At 34.9% G+C, this 24,795-nt stretch overlaps 1 protein-coding gene across 16 annotated transcripts in view; it reads left to right on the top strand.

Moving 5' to 3' along the window:
• Positions 1-24,795, top strand: part of Tbl1xr1 (TBL1X/Y related 1) — a 168,633-nt gene that overhangs the window by 100,458 nt on the left and 43,380 nt on the right. For 8 of the 16 annotated variants that reach the window (XM_087186542.1, XM_004834614.4, XM_013071649.3 and 5 more), the window contains 2 exons: positions 6,016-6,052; positions 18,867-18,969. The exons of 2 other annotated variants lie outside the window; for them this stretch is intronic. In XM_087186542.1, the coding sequence (XP_087042668.1) occupies positions 18,912-18,969 (58 nt within the window). In that variant the 5' untranslated portion in view covers positions 6,016-6,052; positions 18,867-18,911. Of the gene's footprint in view, positions 1-6,015; positions 6,053-6,722; positions 6,878-18,866; positions 18,970-24,795 lie in introns of all 16 variants that reach the window. 6 more of the 16 variants (XM_021254360.2, XM_021254387.2, XM_087186544.1 and 3 more) reach the window with 2 other exon arrangements.

Raw genomic sequence — 24,795 nt, 5'->3', positions numbered from 1 at the left:
AAGCTCACGACCTTGCGCTTGCGAGGCAGGTGTGGTGCCACTGAGCTAAATCCCTGGCCCTCTGTTAACTATTTTTTAAAAGGGTAATTTTTATGGTTGAGTGGTTGAGTCTTTTTTATTTGTGTAAAAGTTGCCCAGAATTCATATTACTTCCTTTTCCTCACATTACTGCCAACAGTAGGCATGATAGATTATTTAAATGTTTACCTTTGTTTGTTTGTTTTGAGACAGGGTCTTGCTTTGTAGCCTAGGCTGGCCCCAAACTCATGGTGATCCTCCTGCCTCAGCCTCCTGAGTGCTGAGATTACAGGCATGCACCACCATGCTAGGCATGTTTACTCATTTTAATGGGTATAATTTTACTCTTTGTTTCTTGGATATTGATTTCCTTATTAACTAACTAGCGACCCCCCCACCCCCCCATACTTGTGATTGACTCCACGGCCTTTGTACTGAGCCACTCCTCAGACCCCATGTTAATTTTGAGGGAGGGTCTCACTAAGCTACTTAAATTGTCTAGGATACGCTCAAATATGCAATCCTTCTGCCTAAGCTCCCAGAGTCCTGGGATTATAGGTATGTGCCGCCACACCTGGCCAGTAATCCTTCTATACTCAGGTACACTTATTTTTTCTTGTGTGGTTCTTAAATTTTCAGTCTTGGTGTAAAGATTCTGTTTCTAGATTGGAAAGGTGGACTAGTATTTTGATATAAATTTTTATATATATATCATGTATACATATGCATAGTATATATACACATATGTGTACATATTTAAGGTATTATTAAATTTACCTGGACTTTATTTTCATGGTAAATATATGGACCCAGTTTTATTTCTTTTTAGGTGACTAGTTTCTTGTAGCAGCCCCAATCTGTACAACAGCCCATGCTATTCCCCTTGAATTTAAAACCCTCATAGTCTGTGTTAAATATATCTCCCACTGCCTTTTTTTTTTTTTTTTTTGGCACCAGGTATCTAACTGGGGACCTTGCACTTGCAAAGCAGGCGCCAGAACCACTGAACTAAATCCCCGGCCCTCCCACTGCCTTTTGATGTTCTTCTTGGCTATTTTCAGTCATTTATTTTTTTATATGATTATGTACTAAGTTGTTAAAACTTTTTTTTTTATTTTTTAGTGCTGAGGGTTAAACCAAGGGCCTCAGGCATGCTAGGCAGGTGCTCTAATGCTAAGTCATATTGAAGCCTTTTTTTGTTTTTGTGATAGGGTCTCACTAAGTTGCCCAGGCTGGCGTTGAACTTGGGATCTTTGTGTCTCAGCTTCCTGAGTAGCTGGAATTAATGCATGCACCACAGTGGCCAGTTATAAATTTTAATAGAAATTTAAATTACCGGTTATTAGTTTTAAGAAATTATGAATATATAATAGTTTTTTTCTCTTATAAAATAAAATATCTTCTCCTTTGTATTTATAGATGATTAATACTGGAGCAGAGAAAAGGTGTTGTGATTTTGTTAGCCACTGCATTACATTTTTTTATAGATGGCTAATAAGTTTGTTGATATAGTATTCCTAGAAGACCTCTAACAGTTACAGTACAATTTATTTTCTGTCAGTTACTTTTTCAAAGAGTAGGCACAAAATAGGGTAAGTGAAAATAAGCATTTTTGAAGTGAGTAAAATATCAAGGAAGTCCTGCTATTTACCAAAGATTGGAGGGACTTCTGGTCAGATGAGATCCTTGAAGAAAATTAAAACTTTTGAAACACAAACTTCTGAAATTTTGGAAAATTTAATAGAGAAATTAAGATTGTAATAAAATAATTGTCAAATGGTTCACAGAGGCCAAATGATTTAGACACTGCTGGTTATTGTTTGGGTTTATATAAGAGCACATAGCATTTGGTTCTGAACATTCTCATTGGCAAGTGAAAATAGAAAGGGAAGAGTTAAATTCCAGAAGGGTAGTGTTGGATAGGATACTAAAGAAGGATGAGTAACTTGAGGTGATCATTAGGAACTGAGTACTATACGTCAAAGAAATACTCTACAGTAAAAGAGTTTTCTTTTTAGACACAAGATTTAAAGGTGCAGTTTTTGAAGTATGGCATGATGAAAGCCCTGTTTGTACGACTTGAGAAACTTAACACAAGTCTGGTTCATATGAATCTCGCTAAGTTTAGTGAAGGATTTTTGGATGGTCACAAAGTTTATGGCATTACTTTGAGAAAATTGTCGCAGTTGACTCTTCTAACACCACTATACAGAAGAGCCACTAGTGGTATAGAAACTGGAATGTAGTCTTTTGTTTTTCTTCATACTCAGTGTTAGAAAAAAAGATAGAAGTTATTGAAATTGTAATGTAATAGGAGCAGGAGAGAAATACCAAGTTTTAGTCATTGAAGATTATGTTTTGTTTTTTTTGTACCAGGGATCGAACTCTCTGGTCCTTGCGCTTGTGAGGCAGGCAGCAGAACCACTGAGCTAAATCCCCGACCCTTGTTTTGGTTATTTAAACACTATTGGGCTGGGGATTTAGCTCAGTGGTTTTGCCACCTGCTGTGCAAGTGCAAGGACCCGAGTTCGATCCCTGGTACCAAAAATTAAAAAAAAATTAAAAAAATAAACACTACTGACTAGTGAAAGAAAGAGCTATATATATATATATTTATTTATTTATTTTTAACAAATAATTGTTTCTGTAGTTATGCTATATTCCAGGCACAATGGCAGTAGTAAATAAGAAGGAGCAGGTGTTTGGTCTCATGTTGCTTTCATTTTTTTAGTGGAATATGTCGACTTTCGGAGTTTTGTTAATGAGTCAACACAGTATTTGAAAAACTCTCATACCCCATGCATTGAATAATCTGTCTTTGGAGATGTAGAATATAGCTTAAAAAATGCATTTTGAAATGAATGCTTTTATTTGTCCTACTTAAGTCTCACTTCTTTTTATTGTTGTTGTTAAGTGTGGTCTAGAAAGCTTCCTTTTCCTCTAATAGGAAAAGAGACAAAAATAAAGGAGAGCCCATTTCCATTATGACGGTAAAGGAAGAACTTAGTTCCATGGTCTTGAGTTTTGCACAGTAAGCTTCTTGAAGTACAGACCACTGAAAGCGAAATCATTATAGACTCCTTCGTAGCCTTCACATACTAGATAATCCTAGGGTTCCGAACAGGTAACCAGCTAGAAACAGAGTAGAGGAGTGAAAGTCCTCCTTTGTTTTATATTCTTGTTTTTCCTCTCCCAACCTAAATATTTTTGGTAAGTTTTGAAAATTTGATAGATATTCTGTACCCAGCAGTGTTTTGTGTGGTCACTATTGCCATGAATCATTTTTCATAATCTTCATACTTAGCATTGTAGTTATCCCTTTTGGTCCGGTGCCCTTTTCCCTTAATTTTAAAGAGAATGACTGTACATTTACCTGTAAATGCTTTGAAATTTTAATTTGAGCAACCTAGCACAGGAGAAAGCTTTATTACTAATTCTTTAATATTCTTGAAGTGAGTCAAATTAATTCTGACGTTGTTGTCCATGGGTAGACAAGATACTCCTTTGTCTCTCAGTGCCTTTATTTATTCTCCACTGAAGACATGATGTTGAGAGCAGTGAGAAGAAAAGCAGTCTCTTCTGCTTAGGGTTAGCCTAATGCATCTGCTGTGGTCTAAGCACTTAGGACACCTTCATATTTATTTTGAGAGGAAGAGAATTTTCTGATATAGTACCTGTACTTAAAGAACAGTAAGCTAACCTGCAATTTGATATTAGATGATATGTTTCTGGTGAAAACCTTTGAATATGTAGAGATAAACTCACAACTAATCATCTTCTCCAGAGTTGTTAGTTTCAAGAGAAAACAAATCAAAGCTAGGATTTTTCGTTCAAATCAGAATCTTATTATTTGGGCAGAGTAAGGGTTAGAAGATACATGTTGACTATGAAATGATAGTCATATTTTCTGTAGGCTCACTGTCCTTATGTTCATGATTTTCTCTACCCTTCCCATTAACGTAGAGCCCGGAAAAGAAACAAGGCCTGTGAGAAAGTAGAAGAGATGAAGGAATTAAATGTTGCTGGTATTGTTGATTCGTGGGTTCAGGTGGTGTTAATCTGTCTGCTATGGTCTGAATGTTTGCATTCTTTTGTAAAATTCATACTGAAATCTAATCCCACATGTGTTGGTATTAAGAGATGAACCTTTGGGGAGGTGACTGAGTCATAAAGGTGGAACCCTCAGAAATGGGATTAGACGTCTAAGGAAGCCCATTTACTGCTGTTTTGCTCTTTCGTCACACGAAGATGCAGCAACGAGGTGCCATTTATTAAGTAGTGAGCTTTAACAGACACCAGTTGACACCTTGATCTTAGACTTCAAGTCTCCAGAACTGTGAACTGTTAACTTCTGTTGTTGATCAGTTTTCAATTCTAAGGTATTTTTTGTTATAGCAGCCCAAAAGGACTAAGATACATACATTACAAAGTTCTGTATCATATTTTCCCCTAGTGGATTTAGCATTGTTTATAATTGTTTCTAGATCTATTGTTTTCTTAGAGATAACAAAATTGTTTTCTGTTTATATTACTGCTTCTGCTTTGCTTAGCTGGGATCCTGTAAAGGACTCTTCCTAATGAGTATTGCGATATCCTAAAACAGAACTGGTTTGGGAAAGACCATATTGCCTGGCTTACTTGGGCACCAATTTTTAGAAAAATGAATTACTAGTACATGATTACCTCTTTAGGGGACAAGAGATGTTATTTTTAATTTTTATAATGTTTAAGAAAGAACTATGTTTAACGTGTTTTAATCCACTGTGGTACTTTTTCTTGTTTTACTCAAATTGGCCCATCTTTGACAGATCAGAGTCTTCAAATTGGCTCTTCTCCTTTTGATATGACACCAGTGGTCTTTTGTAGTTTTTTTTTTCTTATATGGTAAGATGTTTCAGGCATCAATTTGGGCATTTCTCCAGGGAGTTCTGGTTTCCCTTAGTGAAAATGTTTATTTAGGAGACTATATAGCTAACCATAGGGTGCTCATTATTATTTAATTGTCATTAAATGGTTCTCAGCTTCTTAAAACTAGATATTTCATACTTTAGTAAGAAAAATAAATCCCTAGTTTTTATGTACATTTTAGTTCAAACACAAGACAATAGCTTTATTTGTATTATATGATATTGAACAGGTGCCATGTAGGATATACTCATTCTCATGCCAAAAGGAAAGAACAAGAAAGCTAGCATACACTCTAATCCTTAAATCTTTTGGTTGCATATAGTATCTGTCACATTTATACAGATTCCATTGGCCAAAGCATGTCAGTTACATGCCCCACGTTATTGGGGGCAGGGAGGAATAATGCTGCTGCAGAAAAGGAAAAGGATGTTTGAAATTTGAAAAGTAATACAGATAGTGCCCCCTTTTTTGCAATTTTGCTTTCTGTGTTTTCAGTTACCCAGCGTCAGGCACAGACTGAAAATAGTAAATGGAAAATACCAGAAATAATTAATGTAAATTTCAAATTGTGCTTTTTTGAGTAGTGTGATCAAATCTTGAGCTCCATTCTTGCCAGGTGTGAATCATCTTTTTATCTAGTGTAGCCACCACCATGAATGTGCTGCCCGCCCAGTAGTCACTTAGTAGTAACAAGTTTTGATCTTCAGATCAGCTCTCAGAGTGTCTCAGGGCTTGTAGTCAGGTAACCCTTATTTTACTCGATAATGGATTGAGATTCCAAGCATAGTGAAGCTGGTAATTTTATTTTTGTATATTGTTAGAATTGTTCTCTTTAGGTTTGTTATTCTTCGTACTGTGTGTAATTTATAGATCAAACTTTATCATAGGTATATGTGTATAGGGGAAAACATGGTACAGAGTTTGGTACTATCTGCTGTTCAGGAATTTAGTGGGGATCTTGGGATGTGTCACAGGTAAGGGGGCACTGCTGTATACTCCACCATGTAAAGTTATTTAAAGTGATTGTTCCCATATGTTTATGTCATTGAAATTACCATAATTAGTGTTACTTTTGGTTTTGTTTTAAAGGGAATATCTGAAAGACAAGATTGACAGATAACTGAAGGTAAGGGAAAAAAGCTTTTGTTAGCCCTTGTCTAAACTTTTCGCCTACAGTATGGGAGGGGCAAAATGGTGGCACCTATAGTTTCCAATCTTGGGTTTTCTCAGCTTGCTAGCTGTTCTGGGTTGAGTTGTGTTGCGTGTGCACCCCCCCCCCCATTCATGGAATGGAGTCCTTATCTCTACTACCTTTGGAAGTACAGTTATTATAGGTGCTTATGTTAAAATGAGATCATGAAGGGAGGAGGCTCCAATATAATATGACTGGTATCCTTATTTACAAAGAAGATATTTGGACAAGGTAGAGGGAAAAGAATGTGAAGAGATGGGGAGAACCTGGCACCTGGCTGGATGAATGCATCTATAAACCAAGTGCTATGAAAAAGGAATATGCCCTCCAAAATGCAAGTTGAAACAATTCCCATTGTGCTGGTATTAAGAGGTGGGTCCTTTCGAGGTGTGATTAATTCATGAGGACTTTTCCCTCATGAATGAAAATAGTGCCCTTACATAAATGGTTGAAAGGAGCTCCCTAGCCCCTCATACCACATGAAGGCATTATCTGTGAAGCAGCAATCCCTCTCCAGATACCAGATCTGCTAGCCCCTGAGTCTTGGTCTTTCCAGCTTGTAGAACTGTGAGAAATATATTTCTGTTCTTTATAAATTGCTTAGTTGAAGGCGCAACCCCACCTCCCAATAGTCCTTAATGGATTGAGACTCTGAGGAAGCTAAGAGAGGGCCCTGCAACAGATGGGTTCCTTAGCAACTTTAGAGGGAGCACGACCCCGCCAACACCTTGATGTCTTGACTTCCAGACCTGTGAGAATGTGAGTATATTACCAGTGTGTGTAATAACCCTATTTCCAAATAAGATTACATTCTGAGATACTAGAGCCGCGATGGTGAACCTTTTAGAGCTTTCAGTAATACAAGTAGCCTGCTGTGGCTCACATGCCAAAGGTTCGCCACCACTGTACTAGAGGTTAAGACTCCAACATGTAAATTTTAGGGGACATTGTGACTTCCAGAACTGTAAGCTATTAAATTTTTCATGTTCTGAGATACTTGTTTTGGGCATACGTGTTTGATAGTTTAGTCTTGTTAGCCTGATTGTAAGGCTGCAGGAAGGATTGTGAGCTGTAACTATAGGTTGTTACGTTGAGTTGAGTGACTTTATTGCCAAGCTCAGAAATTTGGGAATTTGCTTGCTACAGGAGTGTCTTGAAATAGAGGTTTAATAGCCAGTGCAGTATGAAACTAGCTCAAGGGGTAGGCTATTTTTTAAACCTTTATTGTACAACAATGGAGCCGTCTAGTTGCTGAGGATGTGCAACAGGATATGTCCTCTCTGCTTCAAATCTGTTCTCCTTTCCACCTTTGCAAAAGTACATTTTGGAGTGACTTTTAAGATGGAAATCTACTGTAATCCATATAACACTGTGTTTTATAGTTGATTAGTAGGGAAAATTTGAAAGTTAAAAGGTGTTACAGTTTGAATTGTGTCAATAACTATGAATGTGACCTCATTTGAAAATAGGATCTTTACAGTGTAGACCTTTTGCAGATGGAACAGGGATAGCGGAGTAGATAAAAAGGACTGATTCGTTATGTATGGTTCCAAACCCCCACAATAAAAGGATTCATTATATATCACAAACATAGACTAATAAAATATATATACCATATATGACTATGCAAAAAATGATGACAAATTAAACACACACCATTAAAAAGAAAGATAAAGCGGAGTTATTAGGGTGGGCCCTATTCAGTGTGACCAGTGTTTGTGACCCACAAACAGAAGAGAATGCCATGTGCAGACTCAGAGACTAGAGAGATTGGCCAAATGAATATTGAAGCAGAGAAAGAAACTTTGTTGTTACAGCCATGGAATGCCTAAGGGTACAGAAGCTGGAAAATAAATAATTCTCTTCTAGAGGAATTGGAAGGAGCATGGTCCTGGCAATACAGTTGATTTTGGACTTCCATCCACTGGAACTGTGAGACAATAAATTGTTACAGTACTTTTGTATGGCCACCCTAAGAAACTGATAAAGTAGGAAGCAGATTTGGAAAGTTCTTTGTGGTCTCAGGAGCTATTTTTCTTAAATCATCACATTGTGCAGATTATTAGAATGGTTTTAGTTGGGTAGTTTAATTCCCCAAAACTTTGTTGTGCACTATATTTACTTTTGAATCTTTATTAAAAAATAGTATCTGGCTTCCATGTCCATGGACACTGGTTTACTCAGTGTGGGGGTGTGAACTGGATATTAGGATTTTTAAAAGCTCCCATGGAGTTTCTAATATGCGGCGAATTTTGAGAAACCTTCAGGTTAAATCTTTTGACTTAGTCCAGTAATTTCCCATTAAACTTTTATTAGCCTCTTCCTCCACCTTAACTCATTTGTGCTTTGATCTTTTTTTCTTTGTCATATTGTTTTCTTTTCTGTTCTTGACCAGCCTGGCTAGATGTATGACTATATTAATCTTCATAGGTAATGAATTTTTTAAATGAAATTACACCAAACATTTTTAAGTCATATGTTTATATCTGTTTTTGAAGAGTGAATTGCTGGAATTATATATATAGTAAGTGAATGAAACTAATGTACATTGTAACTAAAATTACTTAATTTCACCAAGCATACTATAGAATAATCATTGAAGTCACTACTGATCATTCTCTTGCAAGTTTGGATTAGGAATGATAAACTGAAAAACACAAAAATGCCTACTTTCTCAAACATTGTTTTTTGTCTTCAGATTTCTTGCATCATTTCACTGTTTTCCCATTGTTAGGTCACATAGTGAGTGACCCTCAACAACTTTAGATGTATTTTGGATTAGCAGTTTCTCCATGAGAACTGCTAAATTGTGGAATATTTTTTGGGGGGGCATGTGGTAGTATAAAATGATATGTATAAGTAGTGCATTTTAGATCATGTGGGTAATCACTGTACCAAAGTACAACTATTTCTTTTTAGTTCTGTAGTAGACAAACACCAAAAACCTTGATATTCATATATAATCCTGTTTGTGTTTGTTATGATTTAGTACTGTAAGATAAATACACCTAGTTTTCACAATAAATTTTGATAACCAAAGTAAGTCAATTCTTGGGACTATCTTGAGATACTGTTATTCGAGCTTGAGAAACATTGAGCTAAGGAAATGTATTTATGTCTTTGTTGTAATATAGGTTTGTTCCTTGGAAAGCAGAACATTAAGCTGTTGTTCATTAGCATTTTGTCGTATCAGGTTGTCAAACTTGTCATCTACCTGGCTTTAAGAAATGAAATGTATTTCTTGATGAAGGTGGCAGAAGATGTAGAAAAACCTGAACTATAGTACTGTTTGAAGAGGGCAGTAGATTCAATTACTGTATTCAAGTTGAGTGGGGTTCAGGAGAAGGTAGGGAGGAAGAAATTGTCAAATTAGGCAATTTCGTTAGTAGAAGAGGGCTAAATATTGGGGTATTTGGTATGTGTACTACACTAGGCTTCCCAAATGGCAAGAGGGCAATAATAGCTTACATACAAGGATTTGGGGGGAGGGCCCAAAAGGAAAGCCCTGTTATCTTATATTTGGATACCTTCTAACATATTTATGGCAATTAGTGATGTGGACAAGATTAGCACTGTGTGTGTGCAAGTACACTTTTTTTGCCATTATGAAACACACATCCCTCTGTATTCCTAGATCTTGCTACACTATAGTTTTACTCTTCTTTGTCTTCAGGGTACATGGGCAGTTATGGATATTGTAACAGATATAACCTGGAAATCTGCTATAAAGAATTTTGTGTTACTCAACACCTTCCATTTCTCATATAGCTAATAGATTATTATGATAAATACATTTTCTAGTTTCAAAGGCCTACATTCTTTATGGCCATACATGGGGTAAAGAAGGCTGCAGATGCTTCTAGTCTTGAATATGATCTCTTTGGGAAATAAAAGACACAGGCAAGAGATCAGCTTCCAGAAGTTTCAGTTGCTGAGAAAGGAATTGAAGCCCTTGGAAAACTTATTAATAGCATAAGTAGTATGCATGGCAGAAAACCCATGCAAGATTATGCAGCTCCCACCATAAGAGAAAGAAGTGTGTTGTGGAGGTAACTACTTCCTTAACACGGCTTTGAGTCGTTTCCACTGCTTGGTACAGTAGAGCTTGTACAGCGTGGAAATATGTCTATGAAGCCTACTCTTCACAGTCATTCTTTTATGTTCATGGGTGTGTATATTGTTTCAGTATTAAAGGTCTAGAACAGCGGAAGGCATATAATGGAGAACTCAGTAACATACTAACTAAATTCAGTATTTTAAAAAACTAAATTTTAGGAAAATCATTGACTCAGTGGATGTATCTGGAAAGAATTCCTGTACAGAGGTGGTAGTCTCAGAAAATTTATAACTTTCACTCTTCTGATGTGATTCAGTTAATTGATGCCATATTGTAAAAATAAAACTGGAACTTTGATATGCTGATATTTATGTTTTTCTAATACCTGTTTTGTTTATTAAGTATAAATTTAGTGTATTCATGCCAGCATGAACATGAACCAAATTAAAGATTTGGATTATGGTAAAATCTGAGTAATACTATGGTCAGATGAGCCTTTTTCCCCAGAAAAAATCTAACACCAGTGTTGATCATCAGTGTTGCCTAGCAACTCTCGAAGTTTGTGGTCTTACTGTCTATTATAATCTTAATTTATCAATGACTCCAAAGAACTTTTGTTAGTGTGGGTATACTATGATATTTACTGCATCAGATATTAAAACTGTAAAATTTTCCATTTAACATAATAACCTCATACATAATATGTTTTTAGAAAGCCATATATTTTTTGTGAAAACTGAGAATTTTCTGAGACAGTATTTAATGAGAACAGGATTGCTTATACATTTTTGCATATTCTCTTGTTAATCTTTAATTTACTGAAAGACAGCTGGGTTTTCATATCTGCTTATGCATTCATGTGTTGAGAATATGTTTTAAAACCTGGCCTTATAAAGATATATAGTTGGAAATTTTAAAAATCAAAATATTTATTTTTGAAATAAAGCTGGATATTCTTTGATACTGCACCAAATCTTAACTAGTAAATAATTTCTTAAGGGTTAGTTGCAGTATAGGATCTAAAAACTGTATCGGTGAACTTTCTGTGTTTTTTTGAAGTTAAGATCCACCTCAAACTTTAGTGCACCTTTTACTCATACATAATGTAGTTCTGGACACTGGGAAAAAATTGGCTCACAATTGAGTTATGAAAATCTTCCATATGTTCATTGTACAACATTAAAAAATCAGAGCCATTAACATTACCACTGATCTCATTACAGAAGTTTTTTTATGTATTGGGAAGTTGTCAAGCTCATGACAGTTTTTTTAGAATTCTAATTTTCACTTAAAAGCTTAAGTTTTATCCTTACCGAAAAGTATTGTTAATTATTTTCTTTGAAATGACAGTTTCATTTAATTCATTTCAGGAAAATGTCTGCCAAATTTACAACCTGAATAGCCAGACTGTTATTTGCTCTTTGAAGTATAAATGGTATTCCATGAAAAAAGTGGCTGGTTCAGATTGTAATTCTAATAGTGCTTTTTCTTTGAGATAACTATTAATATGCAACAGAAATGCTTCATATAAGCTTAATAGCTTGTTACATAAGGTTTTGTTGTTGTTCTGTTTTGTTTTGTTTGAGACAAGGTCTTGCTATGTAGCCCATGCTGGTCTGGAACTCACTATGTAGCTCATGCTGGCCTCAAACTCCTAACAGTTCTTCTGCCTCAGCCTCCCAAGTGCTGAGATTACAGGCATGTGACACACACACACACACACACACACACACAGATATCTTGTCACGTATTCTAAAAAGACATTTGACTATGAAGATTTTAATAAAGTTAATAATTTTTGCTACTTCATCAAGGATATTCTTCAGGGAAGAATTTTTATTTTTAAATGCATGGTGATGAAACAATATGTTGACTAGTAGTATGATAAGGTGCGTGTGTCTTAATTCATACTGGTGAAGGTGTGAACAGTCTTTTTGTTTGTTCTGTTTTTGGATCAAAGCCCCAGCCTTGTGCATGTTAGGCAAGTGCTCCACCACTACTTAACTATATCCCTGACCAGTGGATAAGAGCAGTTTTAACCACTGTTGGTTTGTAACATCAGTGGAAATGTCAATTCTGTGAAAAAGGTAAGTAATACTATAAAAATCTTGTAATAGTATAGACCCCTTAAGAAGTCTTGAGAATTCCAGAAGTATGTAGACCTTACTTTTGAGTTCCAATGCTGTATTACATAATAAGTTAATCTAATTTATCATGAGCATGGCAAAAATACTGATTTTAAAAATTTGAGCACCTTTCATGCAATACAGCTATAGTATCTTTACCAAGATAGTGTTGTACTTCAGTACACTTTCAAGTGTATCTTTGCACTTTTATGGTCTGACTGGTAGGATTGTTACCAAGAAGTGGGCTATGAAGTGCGGTTATGGAGTGATGCATTTGTTGTGTTCCTCTGTGGATCATTTTGTTTGCTGCTTGATTTTTAAACAGAAAATTTTATAGGACAGTGCTGCCAATTGTTTACTCTCATCCTGTGAAATTGCCCTATAAGACTTTCATGATAGATTTCCATAGTTTTCAATAAAACTTGAAAGTTTCCTCCAGTTTATACTTGTCACCAGTCTCATACTCCAGTTTCTTGTACCTTTTGTCTTTGAGGTTTACTAATACCTGTGTGTGTGTGTGTGTGTGTGTGTGTGTGTGTCTGTCTGTCTGTCTGTCTGTCAATCTATTATCTGATTACTAAACTTGGCTGAAGTCTTCTTCACATAATTTAAACATTTATTACCAATTGGGATATTCATTTCTTCTTGATAGTTTTCTTTAACACTACACATTTTAAAAATATACACATATTTTATTGCCAGAACAGTCTTTTGCCAATCATGACTCTTCCTTCCAAAAAATTTTACTGAGTATACCAATCCATTGAACTTGTTCTGATGCACTCAGGTCCTGGTATATAGTCTCAGTGTAGTTTACTTAGGTTCCACATCCACTTCTTTGGGAAACAAAGAATAACCTCACCTGCTTATCCAGTAAACTGTTTGATGAATATTATTATAGATAGTCTTTATTATTCTACCAGGGAGTTGCACCCAGTACCCTTTCTGTTTCTTTTTTTCCCCCCTCTTCGGTGAGCCAACTTTCTGTCCCCTCACGAAGCTAACTATCCTTAAGCTTTACTGTGTATACCAGTCTCAAAGGTCCTTATAACATGTCTATTCCAAAACCAGCATAATATGTTCGTTTGTTTTGATTCAGAAAGTTTCATTAGGTTTGTAACACTGAATTCCATTCAGAACAACTCGAGTTTTTATGTAGTGAATGGTGACTAACTTTTTATTTTCGTACCTGGCCTTGTCTAGTTTTTTTCCCAGATTGACAGTGGTTTGTTTGATGTAAGTTCTGTTACAGAGGTCTTGTTATCTCAGTCATTGAAAATCTGTACCAGAAATTTTCCCTATCTTCAGTTCCCTTAGATATTTTATTTCTCCTTCTTTGTTCTTCATCCATATACTTTGATTTTAATTGATTCAGTTATTCAATATATCTTAAGTTCTTTTCAGAATAATGCATTTTTTATTTTAAAAGGATGTTAGCTATCTCTGTTAACAACCAATCTTTTATATTAAGTTTTGCAAGTGGAAGTCCCCATCTGTGGACTGTGACCCAGCTCATCACAGGTCTTTTGGATGCAAAGAGAAATCAGGCTGTAACTAATGTCAGTTGGATTTAAAATTGCCTCATTACATTATGGGGGCTGTTTAATGTTCCCAATCTAGAGATTTTGCTGAGAACCTTTAAAATTGCTTGAGATTCCAGCTTAGTGTCCCCTGTCGTCAAGACAGTGGAAATGTTCAGGTTTTTTTTTTTTTTCATAAAGGTGTTCTGTAAACATTTTTACCTGTACAAAAATAGGCGACACATTGGATTGGACACACAGGCTATAGTTTGCAGATCCCTGGTATAGATCACAATGGAAAGAAACGATTGATACCAGGAATCTCAGTTAATAATGAATAACTGTTTTGTTGTACCATCTTCCTATTTATAAAAATAAGTCCTAGTAAGGTTCTTGTACAATAGGTACTTAAATATTTCTTAATGAGGTAGGCTTATTTTCCCTTCCCCTAATTTCTGGAGCTGTCTACTTTAGATCTGACCATTTAAAAAAAGTTCTAATGTATTCTTGTAACCTATAAAAATAACTTCAGTAAAAAGTACTGATAGGGCCTGCCTTGCAAGCGGAGGGACCCGAGTTTGATCCCTGGTACCAAAAACAAAAACATTACTGATACTCTGTGGTGTGATCTGGTATGCTCACAGTGTGTCTCGGTGGCCGCAAGGCATAGTGCTCTCTAACTTGTACCAACTCAAGTCATTGAAGTTTGGAAGAGGAAGGAACTGTAAGTTGAATTTTCTCTTTACAAGTAAGGAAACAGGCCTAGAAGGTTCACATCACTTGCCTAAAATCATATAGGCTATCTGAGATCTTACCTTCCTTACATGTTATCAGAAATTTATATCTTAGGCCATTAGTAAAAAGGAGGAAAATAAAAATAGTTTAGAGAAGTTTACCCTAAGTTGTTAATGTACTTTAGCTCCTGAGATTCACCAGTTTTGTACCTATGATAACGATTAATCTATTGGCAAAACTACAATAACTGCCCTCCCACAAAAAGAAAAAAAAGTTACAGCACAAAATTGCCTATAAAAAAGAAAGAGAAAGTACCCTTTTTGCAAAATGTACACATTGCTGAGCATTCTCAGGAAGTTTAAAGATGTTTGGGTGTCAAAATTTGAAAGTAAAACCAAATGCTGGTACATATTGATTTCCATTCATAAACTATCTTGTCTACCTATTTTTTAAAACCTGAATCTGTTTCTCTTGAGAGGTGAAAACACTTTTAAGGAATTCTTACTTGGACATTATATTCAAATTCCTATAAAGATATCTTGTAAAAACTAATGTATATAAGAGTACTAAGAAGTTTTATTTTAAGGAAATGTACACTTCTCTTTGGGTTTAATATAATAGGCAGCTGAGAAGATGCCTTTAAAATGTTTACAAATAAACTATACAGTAGTTATTATTTTCAGCACCAGTGCACCACAGAGTAAACAATACTGTTTGTCATTGATGTTTTAAGAAGTTAGTCAACTGGTTTGATTTTGTAATGGTTTTTGGTTTATTTTTATTGGATTAGTTATATTGAAATAAGCTAAAATACACATTTCATTCAGAACTTGTTTCTTCTTGAGATTGTCTAATTGTATATGAAATCTTACTGTTGAATTGTTTTGCAGTTCACAAATGTATTTCATTTTATATTTATCATATTTTACGCTCTTTCAGAAGATGTTAAGACTCAGTCTTAAAATTTACCTTCTGATAGCCTACCATATTTTATACACACAAAGCTAGTGTTACCTACTATGATTATTTTTAATAATGTGAGAATTTGAGAGAACAGCATTTTGGGTAGTGTTTTTGAGTGTTGTACTGCTTGGGAGATGATGTTAATATATCATGTTTATTTCATCACCTTCAGCAGTTTCTGAAGGTTGATAAAGGTAGTGGCTTAATTTCCTGAAAGGCAGATCCTAGCAATTATAAGTTTAACTTACAAATGGAGAAAGTTTTCAGAATTTGTAATGATGAAGCCAGCCACTTGGATGACTGAGGCAGGAAGATCACTTGAGTGCACGAGTTCAAACAAATCCTAGTAACATAGTGAAACCCTGACTCCAAAAAAAAAGGTATTGTGATGATGGGTATTGTACTTTTTTTTTTTTTTTTTTTTGGTACCGGGGATCAAACTCTGGTCCTTGCGCTTGTGCAGCAGACGGAGAAACCACTGAGCTAAATCCCCGGCCCTGGGTATTGTGCATTTATGAGGGCCGCCATAACAAAATACCACAGGCTGGTGGCCAAAATTACCGAAACCTGTTTTCTTGCAACATTGGAGGCTGTCTATTCAAGATCAACATGTCTACAGGTTTGTCTGCTTGGGTCAGAGATGGGTGCCCTTTCCTCTGTGTTGTATCTCTCTTCTTATTAGGGGCACCTGTCATATTGGATTAGCAATGGTGGTGAAACTATGGCACACATGCTGCAGTGGGCTGTTACCATTGAAAGTTCTAAAACGTTCACCATCACTGGATTAGGGTCTACCTGAATGACCTCATTTTAACTTAATGACTTCTTTAACAACTCTTTCTCCAAAACCAGTCACATTCTGAGGTAACCTGCTCCCCTTCTACATGCGCACACACTTTTTGTTGTTGGTTATGATAGTATGAGTTTGCAGTCAAAAGGTATAATAGATCCACTGTACTGGAGAAGCAGTATTGTCACAGTGTGTCTTGGTTTGAGCAAGACAATTTGACAGAGTTTGCTGTCATAAGCTGGTAGGCATCATGGCAGAGATGAACTGTTACGTGGCTTCACAGTAGGTTGAAAACACACACTCAACCAACAAAATAATTTTAGATGATTCTGTGTGTTTAAAAGCTGTTATTTAGTGAGAATTGTAGTAGTCTGTAAATGACAGCAAAGACTGGCTACTCATAGGATGTCATTGATTCATACCACAATGTACAGTGACAGCCCGTACCCAGGGGCTTGACAACATGTGACTTGAAATTAGCAATAGGACCTTCTCATGTTAAGGATTCTTTATACTCATTTTGATTTTCCCCCTCCACGAAGTCATCAAAGTTTAGTATTTGAATAAAATGTCTGAATACATAGATCTGTATATAGAAATGCTGTTCTCATGTGTCAGTATTGTGACACTAAAATGAGGACATTATTCCTGAAGAAGAAATTAAATGGTATATAAAAGGCCTAGTCCCATATATATTATGTAGTACTCTGTAAATGGGAATAATCTTTCCCCTCATTTTTCTTAAACATTCAAATTAATGAGTAGTGTACACATAGACAGGAGTGAAGATAATCGGGTATACTTCAAATATTTTGAATTAGAAATAAAATTAAATGTCAGCACTGTACCTATTACAGAAGTGTACTTGAACCCTCAGCCTTGGGTTGTATGTGCTCATAGTTTTCTTTGTCTTATCCAAGTTTTAATTAAATAATTGACTTTCTCCCCAACAACCTTTAAGATCTGGCTGTAGTCTACTTGTTTATCCATATCTGGATTGATTATAATACTGGATACTATTTGAATGAGCTCTCATCATTCTGAGTAAATACAATAAGTTGGTCAGAAATTAGTGCTATAGTAACAGTTTTTCTTCATAGTGTTTCCTTTTCACTTGTTACCTAACATTAACTCAGCACTTGTTTGGATATCACCCCAAATTAATACAAGTAACTAGAAATTTGAACTTCCCAAATAAAGGGTGAACAACCAGAAGTGCCACTCTTCACACTGCCAGATAGCACTTAATTACTCTGGACCACCTGTGCAGGACGTCTTGTCTTTACCACTGTTTCAGCATCTGTAAAGCATGCTCTGGAGCACTGTGCATCATAGACCCGTGACAAAGCAGGACTGTCAGCATAGGTCACGGTGTTAGATACTTCTTAATACTGCATAGATCTCTCCTTCTCCCTTCTCTACCTTCTCCCCCTCCCTTGTTCTGGGAATTAAACTCATGACCTTCTCATTGAGCTACTTTCCCAACACTTTTTGAAAAATTTTTATTTGTGGGACAGTCTTGCTAAATTACTCAGGCTGGGAGGGAACTTGTAGTCTTCCTGCCTCACCCTCCTAGTGTGCAGGCATGTGCCACCATTCCTAGCTGAATATATCTTTTTAAGATATATCTTAAAAAGGATAGATCTTTTATAAGCAGATCAATAAATACCATTTCTGGGCCACCACCCTTTTATAAGGACCACAAGCAAAGAAAGGTTTTTACATTTTTAAGTGCTTAGAGGAATGAATCAAAAGAAAACGAAAATTTTGTGTCACAACAATTATGAAGTTCCTATTTCACTATATAAATAAAGTTTTATTGTAGCTTAGCCACACTTATTTGTTGACCTGTCACTGCTCTTGTACAACACAGCAGAAAGCCTAAAGTGTTTACTTCCTAGCTCTTTACAGAAAAGTTTGCTGACCTCTTTAAGTTGTTTTGTGCAAGGATGAATGAGTATAATTGGATACACATAAATACATTCTACCTCTGTTTTCTTTTTTTCCCTTCTTCAGTAAGAGTTTCATTTGAATTTTGAGAACTGTAGTCTGCCCTCTGTATCTTAAACGTAACTGGAGTTTTAAATCTTGAGTATTGCACATTAGATTTGAGTGGATAGGTCAAATCTTCCAAATTGTATAGATAAAGCCAGAGTAGATGACTTAGGGTTCTTCTCATTGAATGTTCTAAACTCATTTTCTTCCTAAATAACGAATATTGTTGATCTTTAAAATTCATTGCATTTTCTAGTTAAGGAGAATAAAAGAAATAACTTCATACTATTTGATGTAATCATTAAAATATGCTGCTGAAGCCCTCATAACTTTGATTCATTTTTGCCACATGTTATCTTGCAGGAAAATGGCACCAGCCATGTTTTGGTTGTGTAATCATTTTACTAACTATGGAAGTAACTTTGTTAGGGCTTATTACTAGGCAACAAAGAACCTTCATTTTAAATCATTTAATATAATCAAATGCTTTTACAACATTGTTTACATTATGTTTAAAATATTTTACTGAGAAAATACTTAATTAACTTTGTTTTATTTTTAGGGTTATATCCTGTGTTGTGACCTCATGGTTTAAGTGAGAATAAAGATGAGTATAAGCAGTGATGAGGTCAACTTCTTGGTATATAGATACTTGCAAGAGTCAGGTGAGTACTTTTATAAAGTAAATAGGCCTCAAATTATTTTAATATTCTCAAAATAATATTTTATGCATTTGAAATTTGTATCAGTCCAAACTGTTGAACGTTGTATGTTTCCTTAATGTCTGGACTGCCATTTTAAAGCTATGTTTTACTGCATGGTTTAACTCTCTGACTCTTTCAAATATGTTGGATTCATCTCAGGCAAATATTTGTTAACACTTTGTCTTTCACTGGTCAAAGCCCATTTTTTTATGTTATGGAATGAAATTATTACACCTGTTTAGAAGGAACATATAAACCTCAGATACTATCAATTTAATAATGTATATTCAGTATCTTCATTAATTGTTATTGGTCCTATTCATTGTTAGCATTTCAAAAGCTAAATTCACCATGTTTTTTTGGAATGTTTTCATAAGTTATCCCAATTGATTAAATGTATTGGAACTGATTATTGTATTTGGAATGATTATATGTAGAGATCATTCAATGTTGTTTGCAATTAATAGTGTATAACTCAGTGATCATTCAGGTTTTCTAGATAAAGAGGTGTAGTTATGAAATAGGCGATCTGCGTATTACAAGGGGAAATGTAAATGAAAGAGGGAAAAAATAAAAAAAAATTGAAAAGGGGAAACTGTTGGGTACTCTGGCAATTAGGAAGGTGAAAAAGCTTAATTGCAATGTAAGTGCAGATTGTTAATATGAGGTAGAATCATTTGGTGGTTGAAAATTACCAACTGAAATTTAGAGATTGAATTTTAGAAATTATGCCTTTAAATTGTTATAAAGTTTTAGTACCGGATTGAGATGAGGTGTGAAAAAATAATTTTGGTAGTTGCTATGAGAAGAGAGAAGAAAGAGAATAGAGGTCCATAATTACAAAATGTTGAGCTCTCAATTTAGGATTTCAAGATTGGAATCATTCTTCCTACAGGACTTAGCTAGCTGTCCTTTTCTTTACAGGAAACCCAAACTAGGCTGTAGAGTTTAGATATCATTGCTTGCTGAGATGTTCCCTGGTGTACACTGATTCTGAGTCTTTCTCTTGTGTGTGCATTGCCTATTCCCAAGAACCATTGCTGCTCCTCTCTGAATAGCTGAGATGTCCAACAAGATAGGACAGGAAAGGAAGGCAAACAAGAAAACTAAAATAACCAACCAACAGAGAAAAACTTGTTATGAAGCTTTGAAATTAGTAGTAGATCTTGTTGGTAAACTGATATGAAAGGCAGATTGAAAGAGGACTCCCAAATACTGTTTTGAGTGGGATGAGATGATTAAAAAAGTAAAAAAACTACCACCCCAATGATTGCTACATGTGTAACATATATAAACTTGTTTACTTTTCACCAAAATAGAATTTTGCTGTTCCAAACACTGTGCTGTTGGGTGTGGTGGTGCATGCCTGTAATCTCAGCACTCAGGAGGAAGAGGAGGCAGGACGATCACTTCAAGTTCAAGGGTGGCCTGGGCTACATAGTGAATCCCAGGCCAACTTGAAGTACTTAAGGAGACCATGTCTCAAAAAACAAACAAAAACAAAACTGTTTTTCTGCTTTTGAGTCTAACTACCTTTTAAACCAAAGCTTTAGGTCATTGGACAAGTTAAAAGTATTATGAACAATAGGTAATATAAAAGCTTACCTGTCTATCAGAAAGCCAGCTATTTAGGTTGAACTGTATATAATTATTATTTTTGGAGATCATAGACAGTTGAACAACTCACCAGTATCCTGTCATTCATTCAGGTGAAATAGGGCGAGATGAGAGTGTTACTGAGTACTCAAATTTTTCTATTTCCAAACAAAAATTTACAAATTTATATTTTATTTTCCCACAAAAAAATAGAGTAAAAAGCAGCAGTAAAATAAAATTCTGGTTTTTAATTTCTGAAAGAATATTCTGTGATTAAACATCAGAAGTCCTTAAAATTCCTTAAGTTCTCAGAGAAAACCCTTCTAAATTCCATGTTTATGTAATTTACACTAAAAATGAAGCAAGAGTTATATACTTTTTAAAAATTGCATGATTGGTACATTTTATGTAAGTCCTTTATTGTTTGCTATACTATTAGATATGCTTTTTGGGTTTTTTAGAAGTTTTTCATACTTTTAGTGTATTGGTGATGAAGTATGTCATTAAGTCACATCTCTTAAAAAAAGAAAACACTGGTCCCTTGGTAAATATTGTACCTTCCTATTTGCATTTTGATTTGTGGGGAAAAATCAGACACTACTGATGACATTTTTTACTTATGGCAGTTTTTCTAGAAATGTATATTGCCATAAATTTAAGAACTGCCTATATGCGAGTTCTAAAGTCTAATCCTCTGACCACTTGCATCAGAATCACTCAGGAAACATGGAGTGGTGTTCAGGAATCTGCATTTTACAAATGTCCCAGGTGATTTGTAGACCTATAAAGTTTGAAAGCTACTGATCTATATTAGTTATAGGACAATTAGGATTTGACAAGAAAGTTGACACCAGCTATGTAGCGTTTTTATAATATCTTGAAAGAAAAAATTAGTAACTGTTCAAGATAAAATACAAACCATGAATATACACACTGAGATTTGGAGTATGAAAAAAACTTCTAAAGAAGAGCTGCCACTAAAAATCATATATTTGTATTTGTAGGCAAGGTTTAGCAGGAATGAGGAGGCTTTTTTTTTTTTTTCCCCATAAAGGATACTAAGAGACATTCATTTGAAATTACTTCCAGAAAGAGGAGACAGTAGAGAGTTTTAAGAATTTTGTTGTTCTGTTAACTCAGGACAGATTAAAGATAGAACCCAAATTTTCAACTGTTTCAAATTCCCAGAGTGGCTGTAAATCTGGGCACTTGTACTATATTCTAAAAGCTCTTTCTTGGTTCTCATCTCTAATTACATATTTAAAAAGCCAGTTTCGCAATCAATTCTGATTTGGATTCACCTGATCTGGGTTGCTTCTCTGAGTTTTTCTGGGAATTCAGTGTATTCAGCACCATATCTTATGAGGGATACTTGTTGAGCATAAGCCATTAAATATTTAAGAAATATGATATAAATTGTTTTTAGGTTGTAACTATTTCTCTTAAAAGATTTAAAGCAAGGCAAAAGAAACTAGACTTGCTATGCTGCTGCCTTCTCTATGAAAGAGCACTAAATTTGATTGCGAGGTGAACAGAAAAGGAGCATTTGTGAAAAAGGCTGTGTGCAGAGGTGTTCAGAGGTCTGGTTTGTGAAGCCTACCTAAGGAAAATAAACTTTACTATTGCATTGTGTAAAGGCTCTCAGAAAACTCAGAAACAGCCTTCTGAAAGTTTTGTTCTGTTTCGATAAATATGTGGTTTAGAAATAGAATTTTTCCCCATTAAGTTCATTGGTACGTTTAGGTATAAAATACAGTTACATTCGTCATTGGGATCTTGTACCTTTACACGATATATCTTGGTTCTTATTTTTTCTCCTTACCCTGACCTCCCTTCATCCCCTCCACCCTTCCCTATTTGCAAAGACTTTGTTTCCATTTTTTTTTCTTTTCTCTTATTTTTTCTTTTCCCTTCTTTCCTTTCCCCGTCCCTCTCACTTCCCCTACTCCTTTAGACTTTTTCTTCCTATTACACAATATCGATTATACATTTTTTAATTACAATATTAAGATCTAGGAGTCATTGCCACAGATTTTACAGAATTTAAAAGGATATAGAAAGCGTATTACAAAAATGTTTTTTGAAATAAATTTGACAACTTCTGTGAAGTACCTTGGAAGTCAAATTAATGAAACTAACTCTGGGAGAAATACAAAATTTGAATAGCACCTATTAAAGGATATTCCTAGCTTGAAAACCTACCTATATGACAACAGCATTCTTATATACATTTTAACTGATAAATTATATCAAACATTTAAGGCAGAAAAAGGAACACATCTCCCCTCATTTTAGGAACTCAACATTGTGCTAATACTAAAACTGGATAAAGATAATAGAAGAAAAAAGTATGAACATAGATAGAAATTTGTTTAACAAAACAAACTCTTAGAAGTCAGATCTGGCAGTATGTAGAAAGTGGTTTTATTATAGGGATGGCAGTGTTGGTTCAGCTTTGAAAGATCTGCCCCCAAAAGACATCATTTTAACAGAGGAAAGGAAAAAGCTATATGATCCTGTCACTAGTTGGAGAAAAAGTATTGGACTAAATTCTACAGCTGTTCATGGTAAAAGCTATCAGGAGACTAGAAGTAGAACAGAACCTTCTCAGTGGATATGACATGTACTCCATAGTTCCAGCAAAATGCCTTATATGAATGGAAAAGATACAATGCTTTCTCCCTAAGGTGGGGAACAAGGGCAGATATGCCTGCTCTTCATCTGTCCATTAAACTTTGAAACATAGGCTCAAACCAAAATAGTCTGCCAATAAAATGACACAATTAAGATAGGATTGGCAAGGTATAAGTAAAATCTTTATATGTAGATGAAATGATCATCTACAGAGAAAATACTAAGGAGCACCTAGAACTTGTATTTGAATTTAGCAGGATTAGAAAACACATGGTATATATAAAAATTCAGGTCTAAGTATACTTGCTATAAATGAATTGGATGTTGAAATTTAAAAGATATGTGGGAGTACAAAGGATCTAGAAAAGTAAAAAAGAAAAAAAAAATAGTGTTGGAAGACATTTAGTACCTAATTTTAAGACTTCTTCTAAAGCTACAGTAATCAAGGCAGTGTTGGTGTAAGGAAAGACGTATAGATCATTGGAATAAAAACAAAGAATCTAGAAATAGAACCACACGTATATATGGTCCACTGAGTTTTTAAAGATTATTTAACAGTAACATTTTATACAACATTAACTCAATTCAAGAGCAGAGGAAAGATAGTGTTTTCAGCAAATAGCACTAGAACACCTGGTATCCATATATAAAAAATTTAACCTCAGCCCTTTATTTCCATACATAAAAATAACTTGAAAGGATCTATGAACCTAAATATGAAAGACTAAAACTATAAAACTTTAAGAAGTTATAAGGGAAAATGTTTATGAATTTAAGGTAGACAAGAATTTCCTAGAATATAGAAAACATTATGTATAAAAGAAAATTGATAAATGAGATTCCATCAAAATTTAGAACTTTAAATGACATCATTAAGAAAATGAAAAGTAGTCCTTAAACAGACCATATTTATAATGCATATAACCTATGACCAGAATATATAAAGAACTCTTACAGCTCATTAATAGATAACCCAATTAAAAAGTAGACACAAGAAGTTGATAAATAGCCATACAGCACAAGGAAAGGTGTGCAACACTAGAATCAGAAAAATACTAATCAGTATAACAGCAATTATACACTCATTAGGGAAATGAAGTTAAAAGTTTTAAAAGAACAAAATGTCAGCTTAGGTGTGAACCAGTTAGAACTTTCTAATACTGCTAATGTGAATGTAAAATGACAAAACCATTTTGGAAAACAATATAGAAATTTCTTGTATTACTGTTAAGAACCAGCAGTCTTGTTCTTAAGTTTTTACTTGAGAGGAATGAAAACACATGTTCACAATAGATTTGTCCATACAAGTTGACTATCCCTTATCTGAAATTCTTGGGACCAGAGTGTTTCAGATTTTCATTTGAAATCCACTTGATCTGTAAAGAGGATAGCTACTCCTGTTATTTTTCGGGGGGGGGGGGTTGTCACATGGAGTATTGTTTTCCACCCTTTAACTTTCAGTCTATGAGTTTCTTTTTGAATTAAGTGTGTTTCTTGTATGCAGCATATTGTTGGATTTTGCTTCTTGACCCATTCTGCCAGTCTATTTCTTTTGAT

This window comes from Heterocephalus glaber, unplaced genomic scaffold (assembly GCF_053883595.1).
Source record: "Heterocephalus glaber isolate CG9 unplaced genomic scaffold, H.glaber_assembly_v1.0 deba00001504, whole genome shotgun sequence".
Lineage (NCBI taxonomy): Eukaryota > Metazoa > Chordata > Mammalia > Rodentia > Bathyergidae > Heterocephalus > Heterocephalus glaber.
The sequence above is the reverse complement of the archived record's forward strand: the minus strand, read 5'-3'. Positions and strand labels throughout refer to the sequence as shown.